General features: G+C 44.6%; 1 protein-coding gene across 2 annotated transcripts in view; it reads right to left on the reverse strand.

The window, feature by feature from the left end:
- The window catches only part of TSPAN7 (tetraspanin 7), a 127,646-nt gene that overhangs the window by 37,541 nt on the left and 64,175 nt on the right, over window positions 1–25,930 (reverse strand). For both annotated transcript variants that reach the window (XR_010376310.1, XM_064473307.1), the window contains exons 2-6: window positions 10,917–11,105; window positions 8,634–8,708; window positions 7,059–7,154; window positions 5,101–5,256; window positions 485–568 (exon numbers count right to left, since the gene is read on the reverse strand). Coding sequence is in view for 1 of the 2 variants with exons in the window: in XM_064473307.1 (XP_064329377.1) it covers window positions 485–568; window positions 5,101–5,256; window positions 7,059–7,154; window positions 8,634–8,708; window positions 10,917–11,105 (600 nt within the window). In the remaining variant the exon portion in view is untranslated. The remainder of the gene's footprint in view (window positions 1–484; window positions 569–5,100; window positions 5,257–7,058; window positions 7,155–8,633; window positions 8,709–10,916; window positions 11,106–25,930) is intronic.

Consider the following 25,930-nt stretch of genomic DNA (forward strand, 5'->3'; position numbering starts at 1 on the left):
AGTGTTCAGTGGGTAAAGGAAAAAAAAAAACCCGCATTGGTCACTGAAACCAGGTGTCTCCTCCAGGCTCCAGGTCCAGGATGGGGAGGCCTGAAGGTATACTCTTATTTGAATTCTAGAATTCTTTAAGGAAAAATAAGAGTGCTTAGAAGATAGGACCCTATCCAAAGAATGGATAAGCTATTTATCTTCTTAGCTGTTTATGCTCCATTTAAGCCAATGTTTTATTGGGTTAACCTCTATTTGACCCAGTGGAGGGACAAGTTGTTTTCCTTGAGCTAGTCATTAGCTCAACCGTAACTGATATTCCCAAAGAGAAACTTCATTTAAGTTGAAAAAAAGAAAATCAATGAACAGATGACCTCAGGACTAACGAGCATGCTGAGTTCAGTCCCTTTCCATAGCCCTTCCTTCCTTGAAGTCTGAGTAAAGAAAAAGAGAGAGGGGAAAAAAGGGGGGGGAAGGGAAGCGTTTATGCATTTACCTGTGAGAACGCAATCCCAAAAGCCACTCCAGCTATGATTCCCATATTTGTCTCCATAAAACTGGTCACCAAGTCATAACAGCCCTGGAAAACAAACAAAATCATTCCTTGTATTGACCCCCCCTGCCATGAATGCATACACACAATTTTCTCATTTAAATAGGACTTGGATGAGACAATATTTTTCCTGCAATTTCCAATGTCACTTTTTTATTTAACAGCAATTCTGAGTGAATGGTGAAAAGCAGTGGCAAAACCAGTGCTTTTTAGAAACAAATGTATTTCAGTACTTAAAAAAGCTAAATGTGATGTTGCACGCATTTTTATAGGTCTTCATAAGAATGTCAGTTTGCATTACTTCAAAAAACATTAATACGGCTTTGACCTGAAACCAAACCAGTAACAATATAAGGTAATGTTATAATACAATACAGGTGTCCAAAATGAATAAATGATGCTGATCTCCTAATACTCCAGATATTTAATACAATCATGCTTCCGGCATCCAGTGAGGCATTCTGCTCGTCTTTGTCTGTCAAAGGACACCAGGCAAGGAACTGAGTAGCATATAACTTTAAACCATATAACAAATTTATCAAGGGTTTTGTATGAAGTTTCTTGGTTCGTTTGCTCTTGGACATAAAATTCCTGTCCTGCTCCCCAAACCCAATTTTCTCTCTCTAGCTCAGACCCTGATTCCATCAGCTGACTTGCTTCCTCGTGCCTCAATTCACAGCCCACACTGGGGCCAGAAGATTCACACACATTTCTGCCCGTCTCTTGGATAGGCTTCTTTGAGATGTCCCCCTCAGTATGATAGTTTTTGTCGAGTTTCTCCCCTCACCTACTCTACCCCTCAAAAAAGCATTTGAAATTAGCTTTCCTACTTGGTGGTCTCTAAATGAATCTAAACAAGTGACGCAAAACTTGAAGAAAAAAAGGATAACTTCTATTTTTTCTTTCATTACTACCCTATATGCCCACACAATCCAATGCCACCTCTTGGCCCCTTTTGCCGTGCTTCCTCAAATGACCAACACCACTCTCAGTGTAAAGCCAGTCCCAAGGCATTTTGTGTTATAACTTTAGCTACTTTATCAGAAGTTGGAAAAAAACAGAAATAACAGTGAGTTCCCTTACCCAGTTTGGACTCCTGTCCCATAAGAGAGAATTGTATCTGCATTCCCCCTCCAGCCACATCCCCCTCACTTCTGCAAACACTTTAGGAACTCTTTACATGACTTCAGTGCATTAGGTGCTTATAAAAAAATTAACGGCTTGAAGGAAAGGATGATGTCCTTTGTTAGAGACAGGCCATTCATGAACTAAATTGTATCATTTCTTTAATCTCTTTTATAATGCCAGAAGTCATTGTATTTAATCCTGAGAGTAATGAAGTGGTAAACCTAATAGTGGCTGAGGACCAGCACAGCTGGAATTCAGTTCTGAAATGTTTAAGTGTACATATTAATCCTTAATTATGTCTTACAACCATGTGCAGCACGTCAGATTCAAGCTTGCTTATTTAACACATCAAGCAACTATAGTTGTGTGTGTCTTACATGTTATGAAATGAGATTAGATTTCTCAAGCAGTGCTTTCATTCTGTCTGACATGGCTTAATGTTCTCCCAGCTCTTCTGAAATCTGTTCTGTTCAACAGCCTTCAAGAGGCGCAACATCTAACAGCAATGGTAATTTGAGGGAGACAGAAGACCTCGTTAAAAAAACATGAAAGGGAGATAGTTTTGATCATTCTCCGCATTTGAAGACTGTGTTTTCCCAAATCACAATCATCTGTTTCCTGAAGTGCACTGCATAAATACGGCTTAGTTGCTCGGTCCTTACTGTGCATGGAGTGAGAACGCAAGGAGCACCCAAGAGTTGCATATACAGTACAGAAGTACGTGAAGCACGGCATGCGCACATCCGGGTGCTGATTCAGAGTACAGACGTGACAATTTAGCAAGTATCCGATCATTCTTCAGTCCATGTATCTGTTTCTTTATTCGGATTCTAGGGAGAAGTAGTTCTTGAGATTTGTTGGTAATGAGCTCTGAAGATAAAAAGCACTATCTGAACATTAATTAGCTATTCCTAATGACAGCTCTTAAAGTTAGGTATTTGTCCCATCTGAGATGAAGAAACAGACAGAGGGACTAAATGATTTACCCATGGTCACTAAGCAAGTTAGTGGCAGAGTTGGCAAAGAAAATCCAGAATGTTGTCTTTTAGTCCTGCAATTAAATCATTACTTTAATCCTCTTTGGATAATTCATCATTAGTCCCCATAAGCTGCTAGTAATTCGATTAGCTCATCGCAAACTTGTCTTACTGATAGTTTTGCAATATCCACCAAAAAGATGTATTCCAAATATACTTATCTACAGGGATGGTAACAAGGGTCTTCCACAACACAGACGATATCTATTTTCCTTTTTCTCCAACACACACAGAGCAAAGTGCCTATTTCCAAGAAGAGCAAGGGGCTTGGGTCAGAGGCAATGATGTTTGCTTCCTATCTGAAGTGAAAGCATAGGGCCACACAACATTTCCTCCTGCTTGCTTTTTATTCTCATGCACCTTTCACAAACATCCCACCTTGCTTAAATGTTTAGGACAACTCTGAGATCTCACAACTGCTAAACAGAAATCTTTACAACCTTTGATCACAAACGGCTATCTCAGAAATTGGGACACAAGTATTCAGATGTCGCAGGACATTCAAACTTCCCCTAAGTAATTAAATCAAGTAATTAAGGCAACTGCTTCCTGAGGAATCAGCATTCCTCTTCTGTCAGACAAGTTGTGCATTTGCAGGAGAGATGCTTAGGAACAAGCATGGCTGGAAGTGAGTTACTAGCCCTGGGGACTAGCACAAGCTCATTCATCCCTCAGCTGCTTCTTACAATTTTGGAGGCATCCTTTGCCAACAGGAACTCACAAGGGGACAGGGATTTCTCTGTGCAGGCAGAGCATGCGGAGCAAGCTCAGCACTTTGGGAAAACATCAGACCAGTGGTGGCAATCGAAATGGTACCTGCTCAGTTATGCAGCCAGGAAAGGTTCAGAGTGCATAGCCCTCCTGCACTGGAAAGGTGGGATCTGCTGGCAGAGTACCAGTCATACCAGAAAGCTTTTCTGCCGGGAAGGTGGGCAGAAGCAGGGGCTCAGGATGGGCTGCCCAGGAAGCACTCTGCTTGCAGGGCATGCTGGCCGTACTGCACATCCTGGAGATCCACCCCACCCTGCCTCTCACCTTCTTTTCACTTCTACAAAAATGGAAAGTTACTGCAAGTTCACAAAGTGCAACTGAATGGAGTGGCTCATCCAGCGTACTCATGCAACCCAGCAAGATTACTTTGCTGGTGGCGACTGTGAGTTTCATAACAGACGGATGTCACTAATGTTTCACGTATGTCTGCAGCAAGTGGCTCTCATTAAACTATTACAGAAAAGAAAGGCTTAGTGGAAAACAATCCTCTAGTATCTTTTTTTTTTTAATACATGCTAGGAAATGCTGTCCACTTGACTGGTTTTCAAAGAAAGAAGTTTCAGGCTGTGCTTAGCCACCACTCCAGCCTTCTGATTCACAGGTGACTAAGACAGAAACAGAAGACAGAAAAGCATTTCCATATTTCCCCTGTTATCTACTCAGGACTTTTATTTATTTTTTAAAATTCAACTCTGAAAACAAAAACAGAAAAGAAAATAATCCTTAAGTCTGACTAAGCTATGCTGCAACTTTGAATTTGGCCACAATATTCCTTTTACCAACAAACTGTTGCCTCTCTTGCAAATCTCAAGCAAGAAAGAACTGATGATGCACTAGCACTTAAAGCAATAACTTCAGCTGTATTTCTACGGTGCAGTGTCTGCTATATATGCTGCATTATTTTCTCTTTGTTCCTCCCTTTCTTTGTGTTTTCTATATTTTTATTCTCCAATTATTCCTTTTCTTCCTGTTTTCCCAACCTGCTCCTTCAGGTGACCCCAGGGGAGGGGCCGCCTTGTCTGCGCTATGCTTGCAGCAGCACATGTTCAAAGATCTTCTTAAGAGTTGTTGTAAATGTACCAGCCACCACAACACTTGTTGTTCATCACCCATGTTTTCTCTGTTTGGGATGACAGCTAGGCTCCGGCACTGAAATTACTGTTTGAACATAAGCAAGAGTAAAACCTGTCCTTCCCTCCACCTAGCTACACCTTTGTCCTCAACAAAAACCCACCACATTCAGCAGGAGCAAGCAGAGAGGCAGAGAAGTGCTGACCGACCTAACCTTGAAGGGGAGTCGGGGAGTCGAGTGCACGTGCCACTCGTGGTCCTGTGCCCAGCCAGCGCTGCCTCTGCGTGCAGTGCTGTACCTCAACCACTGCGGTGAGGAAGGGGGACGAATCCCCTCCTCGTCAGAAATGCCGCTGTGCCTGGTCATTTAAGAAAGGCCAGCGCAAAGAATTTGAAAGCAAGTGGGGGCCAAAGCCCATTCTTACCATTACTCCAGCCCAATTAATATGTTATCAACCAACTGAAACGAAATGCAACTGTAAGCAGCCATATACTCCACTGGTGTACTGGATGGTTTCATAACAACTGCCTCTGGCACAACGTTACTGGTACCTTCTGGTTTACTTTAGTGGCAGCCACAGTCATGTTGCGCAGATCCTGAGTATTACAGTCACTGGAGTTCATGCAACAGCTTGTAGGGATGCCATGTTTGAAGAAGTAAGGGCTGGTGCTCCAGTTGGTGTAGCTCTGAATGCCGCAGCAGCTCAGCTATGAGAAATAAGAGGCAGATTTCAAACAAACAAACAAACAAATGAGAATTAAAACTAGTACAGAATCATCACTGCCCACTTAATAAGCTCTAATCAAAATAAAGACAGGTTGACTCCAGTTTTGAAAAGTAGACACCATCCCCTGACCCATTTGTCACAGAAGTATCAGGAATGTCACTTACAGAAGAGGGGAGCAGATGACCTACTAAAAAAAAGTTATTTTATAAGCAGAGCTATTATTTTAACATTTGACAAAGGTTCAGCCATAAAGCCATTCCTTTTAGTTGAAGGTCTGTTGGGGTTTTTTCATTTGTTTCCTTTGCTTATTTATCTAATCGATTAAAGATGATCCTGGAAATTCAAGATAGAGCCTCAAAATGCGGTCCAAAAAAATGGCTTTAAAAACCCCAAAGTATTACAAAGAATTACATGTAACTCATGCAGGGTCAAACTAGAACAAATTGCTAAGGTGAAGCAAGCCTCTCTGACTCACCAAAATAATTTCTAGGAAAATTCACTGAGCCATGAACAGAAGGAGACCATATGTTCATAAAGTGTGCCTATGAATCAGCTGAAAAAACGTAAGTTGGGAAGGATGTTCTGCTCTAGATGCTAAGCTAGAAGACAGTCATTCAAAGATATGGATTATGTGTTGAATTTTCTGCATGGGAAGGGCTTATAAATGCAGTTCCTGTAAAAACAGAGCTACAAACGAAATGAACATTTTGCTATGACAGAAACACTGAACAATTACTTAAAACTATTTAGTTTAGCCAACTCCAAGGAATCAAAATACAGGCTAATGTTAGGCAAACAGACAATTTGACGGCAGAACATACTCAGTTCAGAGCAGCGCAGTAACCTGCTAACCCAGAGCAGCCAGCTTAGAGGCACAGTTTCAAACATGCTGAGGGGTCCAACATAATAGCTGTAATTTCTAAAGAAGACCTAGATGTCACCGATACAATTACATTAACATTTCAGCCGTCCAGCAAGTTACAATCATATGAAATGACAATTGGCTCACAGAATGTATTGTGAGCTGAAGGGATAGCTTCTTGCTATGGTGTAGTTTCCAGTAGGAATCTAAATGTGAATTTTATCGCTCTGTGTTGCAGTCAGTTGGTGGACTTGGACCTTCATAGTTGGCATCTCCAACTAGTTTGGCTGTGCTGTGGCATCTGCTCATGCCTTGTGCCCTGCCGGAAGGCAAGAAACCCTCCCATTGCCCTGCTACTGCACCCCGTGGGCCAGAAAGGCTCTTCCACTGAGCATCTAATCCATCCTTCCACCAAGGCCAGAGAACAGCTTTCACTGCTGACCTCAGCAGCACATTTGTCCACCCCCTTTTCCTCTGGAATAAAGACTCCGTTTCTTCCCTTAACTTGCTAGCTCTCCTTTGCCAGCCTCTCATTGTTCTTGTGAAGAGAAGTGCTGCAGTTTGTCAGTAATACAGGATGCTAGATTATAGTCTCATCCAGCTCAAATTTACAACATTTGATAATCCTACTGACAGATAAAACTGACTCCTAAACCTAATTCAAGATACAGGACCAACAACAAGCAAGTGGGACAGGCCCTGTCTTTATTAGATAGCTTGTTCATTAAAAATTAAGCATCTGGGACAAGCACATCAGTTGAAATACTTTTTCTTTAGATCAGCTTTGCCAGCCTTTAATTTTGCTTGCAATACACAGATTGCAGTCTGAGCCACCCACACTTCATGTTCTGAGATCAAATCTAAGTGTATGCTTTGCCTCTCTTTATTTACTAATTTTTAGTAACCAATTTTAGACTTACACTTTCCTGTACGTTATCCACTGCATGGCTCCGCTCATCGTTCTTGTTGTAATTCTGGATTGCTTCAGTATATGTCCTAAGGAAAGTATCCTTGATCTATGAGGGCGAGGAAAAAAATAGCCCCTGTGAGCAACGAAAAGCGTAACATCTGAAGCAGTCTTCACAGGAAGCAAATGCATTTCCAAATCCAACAAGGCACCCAAACTAGCCCTTCCCACTCATTTTTAAGTGTATTTTCAGCGCTGGCAGTGCTCCCTCTTAACTGTCAGGGTCACTCATGCCGTTTTTTCATGTGGAGGCTACTGGACATAGAAAGAAAACTACTCCAGCAAACTGCTACATATTAAAAACCAGAAAATGACTTAACCTATAAGAAAAATATCCTTTGATGCTTTTTCCCTGAACACTTTGTTCCAGCACTAAGTCTGAAGGAGGCTGTGTGCTTCTCTCTGCTCATGGATGCCTGGTGGGAGCCGAAGCTTGTGCAAACTCCTTGGTGACAGAAGCCAGTGGCAACAAAAGAAGACATAAATCCCCTGACCAGGTGGCAGCTCTCATCTCCAGCACCAAAGGTGTTTGGGTAAGGAACAAGAAATCTCTCAGCTGGAGAAGGTCAGGCATATCACTGGGAAAAGCACTTTGGGTGGTAAAGGGGCCGGGCAGCACATGATTTGGGCAGCCCACATAGCTGTGACCTTCACAGGAGACTGCCTCTTCCAAAATGGAGCGATAACCTGACACTGAGCCCGCTGCAGGTTAGGCCAGATGAAATGGAAATCCTCAGCAGATGGACAGGTATTTCAGGATCAAATTAAAATCTATCCACTACTTGCAAGGGTAGACACCAGACAAGCCTATAGCAAGGGAAATCTCAGGTCAAAGGAGGAGAATAGAAAACCAGTTAATACAAAGAGAAGAGACAAGGAGCGTCTCTAGGGTTGTCCTGGTTCAGCACTAATAGCATGTAGGCCCATGGACTTAAAGCCAGAGATAGACCTGATTACGGTGGATAAAGTAGAAGTGCTACTACAAATCTAGACCATCGTGCTTTTTTAAAGCTTCTTCCTGTCCCAGTTTCCTACCTCACTCTGTTTCTAATCTGTCCTTATTCTCAGGATAGAAACAAAATCCCATCCCACTCCCTCCCCCCCAAAAAAGAAAAAGATTTACAAAACATTGAGTCTGGCCTGATGCAGAAGTGTTCTCTGCCTTATATAAACAAGCACTTGCCTGGCTGAAGAAGCTGTGTTTACAAAAAGTATTTATTCTGTTTTGCAGCCCTCAGCATATGTAAAAGAGTAAAGAAGATCTTATATGATGGACATACTAAAACTGATAGCTCCGAAGTAAATTATCAGGCAGCTGAGGCCAAGAGCTTTGGCTAAATCCCTTCATTTGGAATCGCACCAGATTTTAAGAGCTGTACATGTTATTGTTGCACATCAGCCACATCCCTGGAGATGCGTATGGAGCCGCCGAGCTCAGCGACCTACACATTCTCCACGCTCCAGAGAACTCAGCAGCTCCTGCCCAGGGAGGCACTGCCATATGCAAACTCAGCACATTTCCACCTACCTCGTGGCGAAACACAAACCCTGAAATGCCAGCCACTAGCTCAGCCAGGAACACCAGGGACAAGAACATGGCGTACTGAAAAGGAAGGAGGCAAGAGAGGTCAGAACATGACAAGCTTTTGTCTCAGTACAGATACTGCTCAGTTATCTCATAGAATTTAACTTTCTGCTCTAGACACCCTTTAAAAATGTTAATAAATCAAAGATCTTTTGAAGGCGATACACAGGTTATTGCCTGAATATGTGTGTATATAACTCAAATAATATATATTGCCTAATTCCTGGCTTTTCTGAGGTTTCTCTTCCCACATTTCTGAGTGTTCTTCTATAAATTAAAACACACTTAGATGCCAGAGATGGATCCAACTCACTCAGGTTTTGTTTGTAAGGAATACAAACAGACCCTTTATGCATGCATGGCACTCTGCTAAAGTAAATAGGCTCTCTAGGTGTTTTGGTTCGTGTTTATCTATCTCACTGCTAGACTGGGGTTGGCTACCCGTTTCCTGAAGTTTCTCCAATGAATGAACTGAACCGCTGACTTCACTGAAAATATTCTCACGGTAATACTAGACAGATGCCTCAAATACTTTTCTGAGCCAAGGCCCGTGTTTGGCTTTAGAAGCAGCATTTAGATCCAGAGCCAAACAAACCTTGAAAACAGTGCTTTCAGTGTTGACACTCACAAACTATTAAAAATACATCTAATCAGAAATAAAGAAGATAGATAAAGAAAAAAATGCAAAGTGGGATGGTAAAATTTGAAATTGGGGCTTAATCTTCTGTAAGTAAAATTACCTTTTTCCTCCACGTGCTAAATAACAGTTAATTAAAAAAGGAAACATTTTAAACTAAATTAAGTCCTAGCAGGATTTAGTGGAAAGAGGGAGATTTCTTTTTAATGGAAGATTGTTGGGGAAGGGAGGACAACAGTGAAGGGAGAAGCGTAGAAAAATCATTCTCTACAATTAACGCAGCTGTGAAATCACTTCCTGTGCTCTGCTCAGGAGAGAAAGAAAGTTTTGAAATATTTCTTATGAAAGTAAACCCACGTGCTTGGAACAGCACATGCCATTGTAAGTAGCATACCTTTAAAAAAGCTACATGACTTATAGAGCAACTAGCAGAGCCTGAATTCCTATGGATCTAGGTCTTCTTTCACCTTTACACCTTTCCCATCTGAACTGCAGTAACTCCAACAAGCCTCTACACGTGCCCTTACAGCACATCACCAGCAAGAGAGCAGCGGTGCGTCTATGACAATGTTAGGTACATGCCAGCTGGCCACCAGCATACACCTGCTGACTGATCTGCAGCTGCTACCTCTCCCCTACTGTGCCATCAATTGAGGAAATTAACTTCCTTTAAGATGCCCGTTTTTTAAATGCAGTTCAAACTGGAGAAGAATCGTCCCATCTCCTTAGAAAATCAGCCCCAAAATAATGTAGCAGGAGATGCATTGTACTGTCAAGCCCCTTTCCACTAGCTCAGTGCATCACAAGTGCTATTTCCACCCTTCAGATCACTACACATGTAGGATTTTGCTCCTGAATATTCCTAGAAACACAGTGTACCACATAGCTTTGCTTAACCTATAGTTACTTTGCATTTTAAGGTGGGCTGGAAAACTCAGAACAGAGAAACTTATAGGGGGAGAGGTTAAACTGGACTGAGAGACATCTTCTGTACCTCTGCTTAGTGTACCTCAGCCCCATGTTGCTTTCGAGGTGGGGACAAACATACCATAAAGAGCTTTATTTTCTGGGGTTGACTTGTTTTATTCTAGTGAATGTTAGGAGAAAAAGAAAAGCTGGTGTGCTTTTAGAAGGTACTGACTATTTTTTCCATAGATTTCACATCAGAGTATCAAAATGACCCCTTTAAAATATACTTCAAATCAATTTCACATTTATGATGTTTTGGACATTTTGAAAATTGTAAATATACCTATCTATCTGGCTCACAGAAGAACAGAACGGTTGCAGAATTACTCACAAAGTAACTCATCGGCAGCATTTCATCCTGCTCCCAGCCACACATGGGTCTGTACGCTGTGCGGTAGCAAAATTCATTCATACTCAATCAACAACTGGTTTTGGCAAAGATTTTTTTCCCCTTCTTTGTCCAAAAGACACACGTGTTGAACATTAAGATCAATAAAATCTAGCTTATGTGCCTAAAAAACCACATTAACATCTGGCAAAGCTTGGCAGGGCGCGCGGGGAATCCCAACACATCAACAAAACATCTTCCCCTCTTGCTTAAGGCACTTTGGCATGCTTACCAGTTTCAGCATCCATGGGCTGCCACGACAAGTGGCAAAGCAGCCAAAAAGCCCGAAGACAATGATTGTGGTACCCGTCCCGATGAGCACGTAGGGGGCATTGGTGGAGTTCTCAGCAATGAGAGAGATGTACGTGCCGAGGGTGAGCTTGCCCCAGACTCCGACTGCAAGGAGGATAACGCCTGTGATCTGCGAGCAAGAGGAGAAAGCTGTCAGCAGCTACCACGGAAGGCATCCAAATTCAATACACAGTGATCCTGAAGAGATTCATTGGTGCTGTTATGCTGGCAGAAGGAAGACTCAGGACTTTTGCTAACTCCAGAGGGGTGGAAAGAGAAAACTAATTTCCAGTTAAGACTGCCACTGGAGGACACACATCTGGGACTATTCACCACAAAGATGATGATTGCCAAGGGAGGATGCAGTGTACCACCTGCAGGAACGCACTCTCTGCTCCTACAACACACTGAGAGAGGTGGCCAACTCCATAACTCTTACCAAAAGCCAACGATAACCGCCGCCACCTCACACCTCCTGAGTTTTGCCAGAAAAACTGCCTGAACCACAAAAACCTGCTGCTTGACGTCCTGTCCTTAATGCCAAAGTTTCAGGAACGTGAGCATCCCTTGCAGCACATTACTCTGGCAAGCGGACCTTTCCACACTCTCCAGGCTATACAGCAAGTGAGCCCCTGGCTGCGCAGAAGCTTTCCCCCACCTTGAAGTGGTGTGGGAGGACACCAGTGGGCCCTGGGAGCACCCAGCCTCTTGCCTGAGACATTCAAGCAGAGGCCACCATGCCGCAGGGCAGCCAGGGTACACAGGCTCCCAGCACCAGCAGGGACGTAGGGGAAGCCCATGGTGCGCCGTACACTGACATCGAGCAGCGGCCACAACGGGGATGATGCCTGCACCATCTGCTGATCATCACCTGATGCTGACATGCCTGCTTCAAGACTGTAGACAAGTAACTCGTTCCCACGGTGCGACCAAAGGTGGGACACAAAGGGCCAGTCCTGAGTGCCAGCTCTGCAAACGCTTCCTGAATTCCCCCAAAACTTCTTACTAGCTCCTCCAGGCCACTGCCAAGGGGCAGATGCAGAAGAAATGTCCTGACACTATTCTTTTGTTCGTTTTCCAAGTTTTCTCTCGTGAACATCTTTATACTGCCGTGAAATCTTGAAATTCAACACTATTACACCAGGGTTGCCCTGCAGTTGTTCCTGGAGGGGATCCTTGTTCACAGTTACATTGCTCCTAAAAAATCCCAGCTGAGCTACGTTGTAAGATCTTTCAGCTACTTTTCATACAGGCTGATGTGAATTAATTCAGGGAAAGCCTTCTTGAAGGAAAAAAGGAAAGCAGCTCTTTGGCTTCTTTACCTAGGCTGGCTCAGAAACGACTACGCAGGGTGCACCCCCGCCACTGCCTTCCCACTGTGCCCTTTCCACCATCCTGCTCTCCGCACTAGCAGGCAAAGGACCCCGTCCTCTGCTCGACCGGTGTCTGCGGCAGCGGCAGCAAGTGCTGCTCTGGTGCAGCATTTCTCCCTCTCTGGAGAGGGAACTGCGTTCAGCAGAGCTGCTGAATAATCAGAGCTACCTAAGAAAAATACCAGGAAGAGGGAGGATACAAAATAGATACTCTGAAGAAAGGTACAGGGGAAGAGATGCAGGGGAAGAAAAGAAACCACAAAAAGAGAGAATGAAGAGAGGAGACCAGACAGACAAAAGCAAATTAATGTGCCCTCAGAGACAGGAGATCCTTTCTATACCAGAGAGAACATAATCTTACCTGGCAATTTTGACACTTCCTAGCTCATCCTCTTCCTTCCCCCACACCTCCCAGAGCTGTAGGGAAGACATGCCCCCACCTGGCTCCCTCTCAGAGCACACTGGAGTGCAGCACTGCCAGGGAAACCCATCACATCCTTCTGTTTCCCTAAGCCTCCCCTGCTCCCCTTAACCAGCTGCAGCAGGTGTCGGCATTTCTGTCACACCTTCGGGACAGGGTTAGCAGAGATTTCTGCTCTCCTGCCCATGGTGGTGATAGGAGTAAATCCAGCCCCTCTCCATCTTTCAGTGCAGCTGCATGAAAAGTGCTGATTCCTTGCTCTTGTACCCCACCAGCTAACAGCTGAACATAAAAAAAAATTACCAGGTAGCTTACCTACCTACAGGCAGATGCCTCTGCTGAGTCTGGTCCCATCCACACACAGCACTATCTTCACCTGCCTCCCTCTTCTCCCTAACAAAAGCTTTTTCAGAGGGTGCAGATTAATCAGTAGAGTCCAAAAGCGAGCTGTGGGGGACTCAGAAATCCACAGAACGACTTTTGGTTTCTCGCCTCCAGTTCAACAAAGGGCTGGTTTCTGTGCCTGAGCTGCTGAAAGTTTTACCACTGTCCCCAGGGAGACGTAAAAGCAGCCTTCACTGCCAAAATGAACAAGCAGCTCCACGTTTGAAAGAAAACTCAAGCCTTGTAATAAAAAGCATTTTTAGTTGGCTATTTGAAACAATTACGAACCCTTTACTGTGCATTTTAAGAGCTTGGTTTCCCCATCTCTGGGGGGGGCAATCCAATTTATGGTACACACAGACCTTGGAAAAAAGGAGTAAAGCCTCCCAGTGACTCGCTCCCCTTCTATTTCTTAATAGAGCTCTGATTTACATGGGTCTAAGGAAATCCCGCAGTTTGTGGGGAGGTCTAAACCCCCACCAAGCCTGGCACTGTGCAGAGGGGATGGGACGTTTCCACAAAGACACGCTGCAGATGTGCCTTGGGTTGCAGCAGTGTCAGCTGGAATTTAGGAAATTAGGAAAACACGAAAGACTTCTCTGCAAACCTTTTCATGACCTGTATTTAACAGAGCATGAGTAGCAGTATGACTAATGCCCACCTCCACCCAAAGGCAAACCTTGTTTCCTTATTTTCATTTTATCCCTATCTTTCTGCTCCATAATGCAATCAAGGGAACAATCAATGTACTGGCCTCTTGTATGGTTTGGTTTTTAGGTTTGTTTTCTTTAAAAGCAGGAGGGACAAGAGCAGATGGAAGACCAGGATAGTGCTGGCCTGAAAATAAGGCAGCAGAAATACAGCCTGATCCTGACACTCATCATCCCTACATGCATCTTCTCCTACTCTACCTCTCGTCCCAACAGGCTGTGGAAACGAGCCCTGTATGGTTGTACCTCATTAACAAAACAGTTCCTTCATTTGCCTTGAAATCACCAGCCAGCTTAATTCTGTGCCCAGCGTGACCTGTGGGTGAGGCCCAATAGGTGACATGGAGCCATTCGCATCTGAAAGGTCTAAAAGGAAACTCAGAGCACCTCCTGCAATGCACAGTCCCTCACCAGTTTTCCCAGCTCCCCACTGTAACGTTCCCCTTCAGACTATGATCATATAGTTCAGTGGCAGAATGGAAGATGATTAGGAAATCATCAAGATAAACAGTGGCAGATAGATATATGATCAATACATCTTCTCCAGGAGGCATACAAAATTTTTCAGATATCCTGGCAGGCAGAGGAGAGCGGCCACAAGCCTTTTGACTTTTAGAGCCCCCCTGAGCCGAAATTCACCATCCAGAGCAACATTATATATAAACGCCTGCAACAGCTGGCACACACGGAGCGAGAGAGCAGCAGTCCCGCTCCACCGGTGGACTTCTACAGCAAAACCTGGCCTTTGCATGGCCCCTCCAAGAATTAAGATTTGTCCTGGCAATGGTATGACAACTACAGCCTGTGCTAAAAGGTGAGGGGGCACAACCCCACCCCAGCTCCTCAGCAGACACAGAAGAAATGAACTGGCAGCTGCAGAGCCTACGATGCCCCAAATGAGACAGCAGGAGTGGTACAGAAAAACAAGCATTAGCAAGCGCAATAAAAAAAAAAAGTTTGCTTCTAAAAGGCGACTAGAGGAGAGATCCTGCCCAAATGTAAGGAGCTGTGGGAGAACCATCAGTAGCTGCTCTTTGGAGGGCTGGGACCCCATTCCCAGAATGCAGAAGGGTCAGAGTGTCCCCTCTGAGCCTCAGCCCCATTTTACACACCACCAGCTGTGACAAGCACAGTGCAATGAGGGCAACATTGGCTTTTACCACCTTCCTCAAGCACCTCTGACTTTATGGATTGCTGGTTTTGGTTTTTTTTTTTTTTTTAACTGGTTTCAAGGTCAGAGTCTAAATATACAGAGAGGCAGCTGATTGGAGAAAGGATACACAGGGAAGGGCTGCCAAGGTAGCTCAGCCACTTTCAAAGTTTACCAGCCTTCATGTACCACACCATCCCCTTGCTCAGCAGCTAATGATGGGTCTGCCTCCGTGGCGCAGGCGAGCTCCAAGGCAGGAGCCCCTGTGCAGGCAGGGGGCCGAGGGGTGCCCTGCGGGCATGCTGCTGCCCTTGGAGCAGGATTAATGAAGCCCATGGAGCAGCTTCCAGGCCTGGCAGTGCCTGGGCTTGCAGCTGCACTGGGGAGCTTTGCTTGCTCGCTGCCGTTGCTGGGACCCCTGAAGCGGAGACCCTGCCCTCCTAAAGCAGACCTCTGACCATCCCCTTCATCACAGCACTGGGTCCCACAGATGATAGGGTCCCAAGGCAGAGCCACCTACCCTGCACACAACCAGAGCCAGGCAGGTGAGATGCACCCTTAGTGCTTACAGCTATAAAACTCACAGCGTGGATGGAAAAACAGAAGCTATAATTATTACATGATGAGGTTATCCAGCTTTTTGTGCCATTCTGTTCTCTAGTGTGGTTAAGGGAAAAGGAAAGAAAAAAAGATTAGGTTTCAAGGCCTGCCACAAACATACCCAATGCTTTGATTCAGCAAAGAGCTCTGAAGTTTTCCTTGGAACTTTATACAAACCTTCATTTAAGCAGCAATAGCTCACACCTGGATAAAACAGTCAAAGCATACATCCATCCCCAAACAGACAACATCATTAGAGATTCGTACCAGCAGCCAGAGCAGGCCTGGTTTATCCGTGCTCAGGGCCAATTCCTACTGCCATAACAAGCCCCAGAAACTCAGACAGGTTTCGCGTCCACAAATGGGCTTGCAAGTGGTTTGTGCTGGTTTTTGTCAGCTCTTTTTAATGCTTGCAAACTGTTCCACCTCTCAGACTATTTTGATGGATGCTTCATTTCTGTATGTGTTTCTAAGCCAAAGTGCTTCGTTTTGTATGGTGCTCTCCTTCCAGCCTTGCAGGCGGCTGCTGTCGGGAGAGCACGAGGCCTTGGAGGCCACCCAGGAAAACGTCCCAGCCCTGAAAGTCTCGTGCCCTGCCTGAAGCACTCCCCATCCCCGACACCACCCCCGGCTAGCAGCTGCCACCAAAGCATTTCTTATTTTGCTTTGGTGGCTGCCCCACTACTGGCATTGCTGTAATGCTTCTCCAGCACAAGGGCAAGCCTTCTCGACACGGGGACCACAGGCTGAGCCCCCCGGGGCTGCTCCTGTCTCTTGCCAGCACCGCACACCACCAGATTGGGCAGTGCAGCCGTCTTCTCTTGCTTGCCCCTGGGTAGGAGAAGTGGTTGTCAGTCTCGGCAGAGCAAAGGCTTGCAAGTTACTGATACCTGCTCCAGAGTCCTGGCCTAGACATGCCAAACTGAGGGAAGCTGAGAAAATTAAGACACCCTTTGACACCCTGTTACTGCACCAACCTTTCAGGACCAGCAACCTTAAATCACAATTTTTTGGGGGGGACCAGAAAAGGTAAAAAAGCCCACCATTCAACTTCTGGTTCTTTTCTGTACTCTTTCCCCAGCCTTCAGCATTATTAGAAAGCTATTTTATCCTGGATTTCATCAAAGGTAGATCATGGCTTCCTCACAAAAATTCACTGCAGTGGAAGCCCCTAGACTCAGGTTTCCTCAGCCAGGAAACCTGAGATGTAGCATTCAATAAAACATTATTAGGCCTGCCCTTCATTTAGGTCAAACATTTTAAAGGTTAAAAAAACCCCAATGTAGGAGATATCCAAGTAGGGCAAGGATTGTAAAGACTACCCGCACGTTTCACTGTGTCTGAACTCAGGCTCAGCAAACACACCCCAGAAACCCTTGAGCGACAAGATGGCAGGAAATTAAGCAGGTAGACCACCTGGTCATTTCGTAAAAAAAACTCCACTGAAATAAAGATATTCCCACTGAGTGCTTTAATCTAGATGAATTGGCATGTTCTGGCTTAAAAAAAAATAATCTGGGGAAAAAAAAATCCGACCACCTCCACCACTTGCTCTGGTCATGTCCATCATGCCCAAACTTCACTGACCTCCCAAGCGCTGAAATGCTCCCCTGCTCCTTCCCAGCTAACACAGCTGTGTATCTCACATTTACTCTGTGTATCACAGATTTAGTCTCGCATCTGACTGAATTGGGGATTGTCATTAGGACAGCAAGACTGTGCATGGACCACCAAAGCATCTCTCCTTGCCTTGACCTGCCTCTCCTCAAGCATAGTATCACAGACACATCTCACCAGTCACTGATTTCAGTCAAAGGCAGGCTTTCTAGCTCTTTTGCCTTCCCTCAGCATTAGTACAGATGGTTCCAATGTTATCTGCAGTACTGCCCCCAGGTCTGGAGCTGATTGGATGTGGTGAAAAAGTTAACATGCTACAGGCAGGCAGAAATATGACTGAATGTTAGGTCTAACTTCACTTGTCCAATAAACCATAAACACACAGCAAGGATATGGCCAATAGCATTAATACAAGGGTATGGGCTGCTTTACAGGAGGCAGGCAGAGTGATATTCTGATAATGCTGGGCATTGCTGAAATCAGAACTAATGCTAAACACACAGAGTTTCTCAATAAAGGGCAACAGAAAAATGTCTAAGAAATACTTCTTTTAATAGTGCCAGCAAAAACATTAAGCTATCAACACCCTCTTTCTGGGTAACAGTGACAAAATACATAAATAAGAAAAGAGGTTTCAGAGAATAACTTTTGAAAGTGCACTATCTTTAATTGTCAAAATTAGGCAGGAGAACACAATGTGCTCCTTTAAACTGAACGCACACTACGTCCTAATTGAGTCTGTTGCCTTCATACCCCAAATCTACCAGAGCATTGCTAGCATGGTATAAAAGGAGCTGCTGCCTTAAAGTGAGACAGGAGATGTGTCACATATATCTCGCATCCACAGAGATTCAAGAGGCCCAAATGCAGAGGAACTGATTTATACGCAGGGCTTCCATATGGAACATTTAAAGTTTATCATTTACAGAGGTGAAGATAAATGTGCAGCAGTAACTGCTAGTTTATTTGTCTACGTAATTCATGTCCTCCTGTTCATTACAGATGTCAGCTATTTTGGTTCCTAAGCTCTGGCAAAATAAAACTTGGAACCCAATCCCGATTGATATGGAGCACACAGCAATCACTACTACTTCCAAAAGCAGTGTGAAGAGCTCAGCATTTCCTTGGACTAGTTCTTTATCCACAGAACTGAGATGCCGGAGGGCAGCTTCCTTAATCAGGATCTTAGTGTAGGTATAATTTTTCTATTTCATTTCATATTTGCAGCCTTGCTAAATGAATGTAAAAGGTGTGCAACTTAAAAAGAGATCCAAAGCAGCAGCAAAGAGTCAGATGCATGGAAAATACCCGTGTTACTGGTATTTTCAGCTCCTTGATTCCAATACTTCCTTTCCCAAACACCAGCCTCCTTGCATTGTGGTAGAGGTATGCTGTCTCTGCACAGCTCTACCATAATCTTCTCCTCAAACAGGCTGGAGAAAGTTTGAACATAAAATGGATGAAGCCAGGAGAAGACAGACAAGAACTAATGCAATCCATCTTGGCTGAAGCTGAAAGGTCTAGCGATAGGCTTAGCAGGCTGTGAGGAAATGAGAGAGGACCAAGGCACGTAGCTAATTAGATCCACCAGACATTTCTCCAAAGGAGGGAAACTTCTTCACAAAGAAAATGGTTGACCTTGACAGCATCCAGAACAAATCCTGCATTAAAAGCATGTCCAGAGAGGCTTAAAAATAACTGGCCTATCTCTGAAAATTTTATAACTTTCCCAAAATAGGCAAGGGATCACATTCAAAATGTTCTTGCTTTACAGCTTGCCGAGCAATGGGAGCGGCTGGCTTTGAATCTTCTTCTGCCTCGGCCTCTGGGCTCTCATCAGGCAGGCAGGTGGCTAAAACAAACCTTCCTTTGAGCATCAGTTCCAGCTCTTCACAGGCAGGAGCAAAGCAATAAGAAAAGATATGATACAACATGGAGATGCATGGAAGCCAGCAACAGAGCTGAGTTCTCTATTCTCACATCTGGTGATATTGACTACACCTACAAAACCAACCTGGGTTACCTTTTACACAGGATTGATATCTGCTGGAGCTAATAAGAAATGAAGATGTCATGAGCTGTATCTTTGGAAGAAGGCAACTCTTTCATGCCCTTACCTCCCCTTTGGAAAAAATAAAAAATCATGCCCATTGACAGAAAAAAGTCAAACACAAAACCACCAGCAAAGGTGTAGTCACCAGTGGTGCTGCCTAGTATTTCCACTAAAAATGAAGATGCTTTAAACAAAAAAAAAAAAAAAGAAATTCCAATCATACACAGAAACAAATGTTTTTGGTAAAATCTGTCTGTTTTTAAGATCTGCTATAATTACACTCTAGTCAGTGAAGACTCTACTCAAGAAAAAGTTGCAAGGCAATTAATAATAATTTCTGGATCATTTGCAAATGAGAGACGGTCTGTAAAGGTGACTGTGTTAGGAGAAAACACCTTCAATGGCCATTCTGGTACATAACCACTCTAGCGCCTTCCAGTCCCTGAGTTCACTGTTTCTTAATACATCTCCCAGTACCCGACATGACAACTTTTTGTCTCCCTGCTCTTCTAACTCAGGCCCATCCCTCCTCCTCCTCTCCTTTCCTGCTAAAGTCCCATCTAAGTAATCCCTTCCTAAGAATCCAAAAGGATTTAAAGAAAAAAATGCCATAAACTTAATTTGTTAGATTACATTCCTCTTTGTGATCCATTGCCTGTCTCGCCTGGGTAGGCTGCAAATCTTTGGGCTTGCTCGGGGTTGTCCCTTCCTGCTACACGTGCAGGATGTCCAGCACAATGGGTCTTGCTTCGCCCCTTCGCCCAGCAATCTTTTTGAGTTATGATCCCTGCTGCTGAGCATCCATCTAGTACTAGCTGCTGTCACAAAATTGATTATCCACCACAGCTCTTGCTGCTTCCATCCAAAACTGCGATTTCTATGTAGTAAAACAACTGGCCCCTGCCCTCCCTGCAGAAACCGTCATCAGGGATACCAGCATGTGCAAACTACGGCAACTGGGATGCTGCCTCTGCTCGCATGTCACCACTAGGTCAGAGCTGAGTACCTAGTGCACTTGGGTCAGGGGATAGCCACCAGATTTGCCCTGAAATACAGTGGAGGAGATTTTTATTAGACACACTGATGTCAAGATTAACAAGCTGTTCTTGCACAGCTACTTTCTGTAAGTGGACTATTATCCTATTTCCTTTTCAAAAATATTTTTAAGGTTCAGTGCTTTTCCTTGCTGGGACACTATCACAAGTACATGAATAGCTGTCCTGAGTGAGCTGCCATCAGATTAATGTCCTCAGAGGTCAAACTGTAGTGCTGGTAAAAAAAAAAATTATGAAAAGAAAGTAACATACTGACTGTCAGATAGATGCCAAAGTGAATACTAAGTTATCATGGAGCTGATCTGGTTACTCACCACCGACTTCACAGACAGCAGAGCGTGTACTTACCCCTAACTGTAACAATGCCTCTATCAGCTACGAGGAAGTAGAGTTAAAGGACCTCTGATAAGAAATGCAAACTGTATATACAACCCAGCTGTTTCCCAGCACCCCCACCCATCCATACACTAAACATACACCAAACATACACCAAGGTTTAATAACACTTCCATGCAGGTTAGGGAAGAAATGGCAACCAGGGCTGTGTCACCTGTTTGGTAGGGAAAACAGGTTAAAAATCACAGAGAGGTGATTGCAACCTTCTTGCAACCAGAAGAGTCCAATGGTTGTTTAATGAACATCAGGGAAGAAAACATCAGAGTAATTTTGTTTGCCGCAGGGTGAAGAACTGGATATGGCCCAAGAAGTCCTAAAAGCACTAACAAAGAGTGCAGTGTAGGAGGGACACAACAGAGGGGCTTGAAAACACCCTTGAAGCATGGCTCAAAACTAATAATTTCTTGCTAACACAGTAGGAAATACCTATTCTTATAGAATTTTCCTATAAGGAAATAATTAATTATGTGCCACTTGTAGGAAGATTCAGGAAGAATAATGACATCTGGGACCTGATCTCCATACTAAGACCATGCAAGTAATGAATGGTTATAATAAACACTCATATTCTTATGGTGAAAGCTCAGCTTTATTACACCTTACAGAAAAATACTTGGAAATCTTAGTAAAATTAAATTCTTCATCATGAGGCTTATGCTTATTTTTATGTAAGACACTTCATTAAATGAGAGAAATTATTCTGTTTTACAGTTTAGTCACCAGTGGCTCTATTAATTGATGTATCTTTTAAGTCAGCTGCAGACAAAAATGTGGTCATCTCTGGATAAAAATAAAATGCAAAAATACATTTCTGCTGGGAATTTTCAGACCTAATTTCTTGAAATGTAGCTTTAAATATGCATGACTGAACGTCTAAGGAAGAAGAACTTACAGTTTGGAGACATCAAAAGCTGCATCCCACTCGGCAAGCTAAAGCGCGTAATTAGAGGTGCCTTCAGCGCCCATCGTTAGCTTGTCGAGCTCGGCTTAGAGCCCTGCGGCCATGTGCACTTCCCGAGTATTGATCCATCGTGCGTGCCGTGGCTCCTACGCGCCAGTAGTGGTCACTTGTGAAGAAGTTGCACGGTGGTCCATGGCCACCAGAAGAAAAACCAGGCTGCTAGGGGGTCAAGCCTGCTTTGAACTGCGCTTGTGGGGCAAAGGCTGTTTCCAGAGAGCGGCTGGATGGCTTCAGCTTCGACCTGCTCAGCAGCCAGAGCCTCTGCAGAGCTGCAGCCTGCAGCAGGCAGGACCATGCACCTCAGGTGGGTGGCTAGCTGCAGGTCACCTCTTTGTCCAAGCCATGATGGCAGTGGGACCGGCCTCATGTCCCCTCACCCACGCCTCCTCTGTTGAGCAGTGGCGAGAGATGGCAGGCAGCCGTAGCCTCCCTTGTCATGAACCGGGCTCACAGAGCTCAGTTTTCAAGGGCCCGCAGCTGGGCAAAGGTGGAGATATAAGACTTCAAAAAATAAAAATTGCAAGATAATCAAGACTAAATGTTCTGAAACAGGAATATTCCCTATTTAAATCCTTTATTGTTTCTTAAATGCTCTTGTTGATTGCTCACCTCCCAATAAATCCATGCAAAATCTAAACTTCTATAATCCTTATGTTAAGAAAGTAAAGGAAGAAAATGAAACACTCTGAAAAACAGCCTCTAGTGCTATCCATTGCCATCAGACTAGCACTATGTTCAAAGCCCATGCTGACACGGGAATGATCTAGACTTCAGCGGACTCTCTTGTACCTCAGGACGGACCAGGGTAGGGAAGACGTCGAGACAGTCTCTGATGAAGGAGTTTTGGTAGTCTCAGTGGATCAGTCAGCACAGGAATTCCTCCCTGCATGTATAACAGTCTTCAGACATGTAGCAACAAACTACAGCACCATACTACCATCTTAAACCCAAGTGAAGCATCAAAACTTCATCTCTCAACAGGAATAAAACAAAAACCAGAACTTGCAGTGAGCATATGAACACTGTGTACAGCGCGCCACAGTCCATTACAGATATAAAGCTACTAGAGTGTCTGGAGGAGGGCCACAAAGTTGGTGAAGGGTTCAGAGGAGAAACCGTAGGACGAGTGGCTAAAGACACTTAATTTGTTCAGCCTGGAGAAGAGGAGACTGAGGGCAGCCCTCATCGCGGTCTGCAGCTTCCTCACAAGGTGAGGAGGAGGGGCAGGCACTGATCTCTCCTCTCTGGTGACCAATGATAGGACCCGAGGGAATGGCAGAAAAACGTGCCAGGGGAGGCTTAGGTTGGATATTAGGAAAAGGTTCTTCACCCAGAGGGTGGTGGAGCTCTGGAACAGGATCCCCAGAGAGGCAGTCACAGCGCCAAGCCTGGCGATATTCAAGAAACACTTGGACAATGCCCTCAGACACATGGTGTGAATTTTGGGGCTGTCCTGTGCAGGGACAGGAGTTGGACTCGATGATCCGTGTGGATCCCTTCCAGCTCAGGACAATCTATGGTTCTATGATTCTATGTGGTGCAGTTCATCCAGCTTTAGAGAGGAAGAAAATATAATGTTCGCATCCTGAGTCAAATGTGCAGAAAAAAACATACTCTTTAGCAGTAGCACACATGTTGGATGACAGCAGACACCATAAAAGTTGTCAGAATAGATACAGTCAGCAAAGACTTTGCAAAAGAACTGTGAAGGGGAGTTGCCGCAATGTGCTTTAAGAGAGAAAGCTTCTCCAGGGAATTATTGCACCCATCTAACACACGCACGTAGCACGTGGAAAAAGGATTCTCCATTGCACCATCACCAGCAATGTGCCCAGAGGGCAAAGGTAGCAACCGGGCCTGTTGGGGACACAAAAACTTTTGGGCAGATGCAGAGAATCATCAGTCCAATTCCATCCTCAACTAGGCACTAGGCTGCCACTGTCCATATGGCTATTATATTTCTGTAATTATGACTTCACTGATCCTGCACAGCTTCTGTCTGAATATATGACATCCACAGCAGCACAAGACCCAGAGCGATTTCTCACTTTGCTGGCTGTGGGAACTGGAGGAAAAGCAGAGCTATTGGTTTGTTTATCTGCTGGTCTTACAAAGTCAAGATTTAGCAGTAACAAAACTTGAAGAGAACTGAAAAGTGATTTACAAGCTCATTAGTCACTGCACACAACAGCAGCGGTGTGAAACTTTTGGAACCACTTTGTATTCAAGCGTCTATGCTCCTAATAACCTTCAAAAATAGCAGAATATGGCATTGAAATGTGCAATAATAGATATGCAATGAAATTCAACAGTACCACACACAAGGTTGTGCTGCTGGGACCAATGCCAGAAGTTTCAAGCTCCTAAAGTTGCAAATAATACTGGAGGAAAAGGGTTTCTGAATGCCAGCTGACCACTCACTGCACACACAGAGAAGAAGGCATGTGCAACCCAGGGTTGCATTTCCAAGGGCAAGGTATTTTCAGAAGTGGCTGTGCACAGGCTGCCACTGCACAAGGCACTGGTGAGCCCCATCTGCAATGCTGTAACACAATCTGCAAAGGGGGTAAGTCTGGTTATACCCATTCAAGAAAGGTGAGGTGATACTGCAACAGGTACAAAGAAAGACTCCCGGGACGATGAGGCAATGGAGAGCATCTCTAGCAGGAGGTGAGACGTGTGGCTTTCAAAGCCTTGCTTGAAGTGGGATAAAGAGGGGTAAGGAGATATGAACCTGCCTGTGAGGGGATTACACACCAGGGAGAAGAGAGAGCTATTTAAGCCAAAGGCCAGCTACGCTGGGAACAAAGCAGGCACACGCTGGCCACGAATGCATTTAGGGTGGAAATGAGAGTAATGAGGTTAGGAGCAGCCTCCTCCTCTTGGAAGAGCAAGGTGGGAGGGAAGGAGGTGAAGTCAGCAACGCGGCCGCTGCCTGTGAAAGACGACAGCTGGGCAGCTTTCACCCCTTCACCCATGGGAGGGAGGCTACAGGGCAGCAGCACTAGGGGTGAGCAGGAGGGCCACACTAAAATCCCTAATTGGCTGGAGCCTGTGAAGAGGGAGTAGGGGGATAGGGGGGGCTCGTAGCCTCCACCCGTGCAGTGCCAGGGCACCTCTGCCAAGAAGGTCATCAGCTGTAGTGTTCATTTCTGTTCAACCCATACAAAAATCAGCTTGGGAGCATGTGTAATCATCTGATAAGGGCTTCATTTAAAGTTTAAAAAGGATTTTATTATTGCAACTAAACCCCTAATGCGCTGATCCCATTTTATGGAAAATTACCAGTTATTTACATTCTCCTAATCATACTCAGAACGAACGAGCTGAGAGCTGCCATTCTGACTGCTTTCCTCTAGAAAGAACACATTTCTTTCATAATTGAAACTTGTGGTTCTTTCCTTTTCTCCTTTCATATGGGCCATGTTTTCCTTCCCAGCTCTTTCAGGCACCGTCCTGCAGTAAACTTCTCCAATAGACACAGGTCTGCTTTCGGCATATGGTACATATGGTGGATCCCTGCTCTGCTGCTGCAGAGCTCACATGAGCCATCATGAGAAAGCAAGCATTCTTGTTCCAGCGTACCCAAGTCAGTCCTTCAAAACCAGCGATGTTCTCTCTAACCATCTGTATTTGCTCTCATCCACACCTTTGCTACTGCCCCTCCTCCCAAACACAGTTAGCAATGAAGCCAAGGAAGCGAAAAAAGTAACAAAACAAGGCTAAAGAGGGCAAAAGTATGATCTGTTCCACTCTAAAATAACCCAGTTTTGACCCAGTCAAGCTCCAGCACTCTGGCTGTGCATCTACGCAACCGTTTTTCATACTGCTCGGTTTTTCTTCTGTGCGTGGCTCTTTTTTTCATGCGCCACTCCTACTAAAGAAGCCAAAGTCAAAGCCAGAAGTCATTTTTAATACTCAAATGCTTTTTTAGAGAGAGGATGTAAGTATCTGCCCCAAATCCCAACAGGAAGGCATTCCCATGCTCTGTGCACTCTCTTGCACTGCTGGGAGATGATTTAATAACCACGGCTGCTGTCTCAAGTCCTGTCTTCCTAACAGCTAAAAGGAGGAGTAAGGCGGCCCATGAAATTCAACTTTGTCACTTCCTCCAGAGCCCACACAGTAAACAGACACCACGCGCAGCCAGCTCCTAACTTCTAAATGTTTTGTGAAATGTGTGGTTTTTTTTAGAATGCACTATCCTTAAAAGCAGCAACTGCCTACAGATATTT

Source organism: Phalacrocorax carbo, chromosome 1 (genome assembly GCF_963921805.1).
Source record: "Phalacrocorax carbo chromosome 1, bPhaCar2.1, whole genome shotgun sequence".
Lineage (NCBI taxonomy): Eukaryota > Metazoa > Chordata > Aves > Suliformes > Phalacrocoracidae > Phalacrocorax > Phalacrocorax carbo.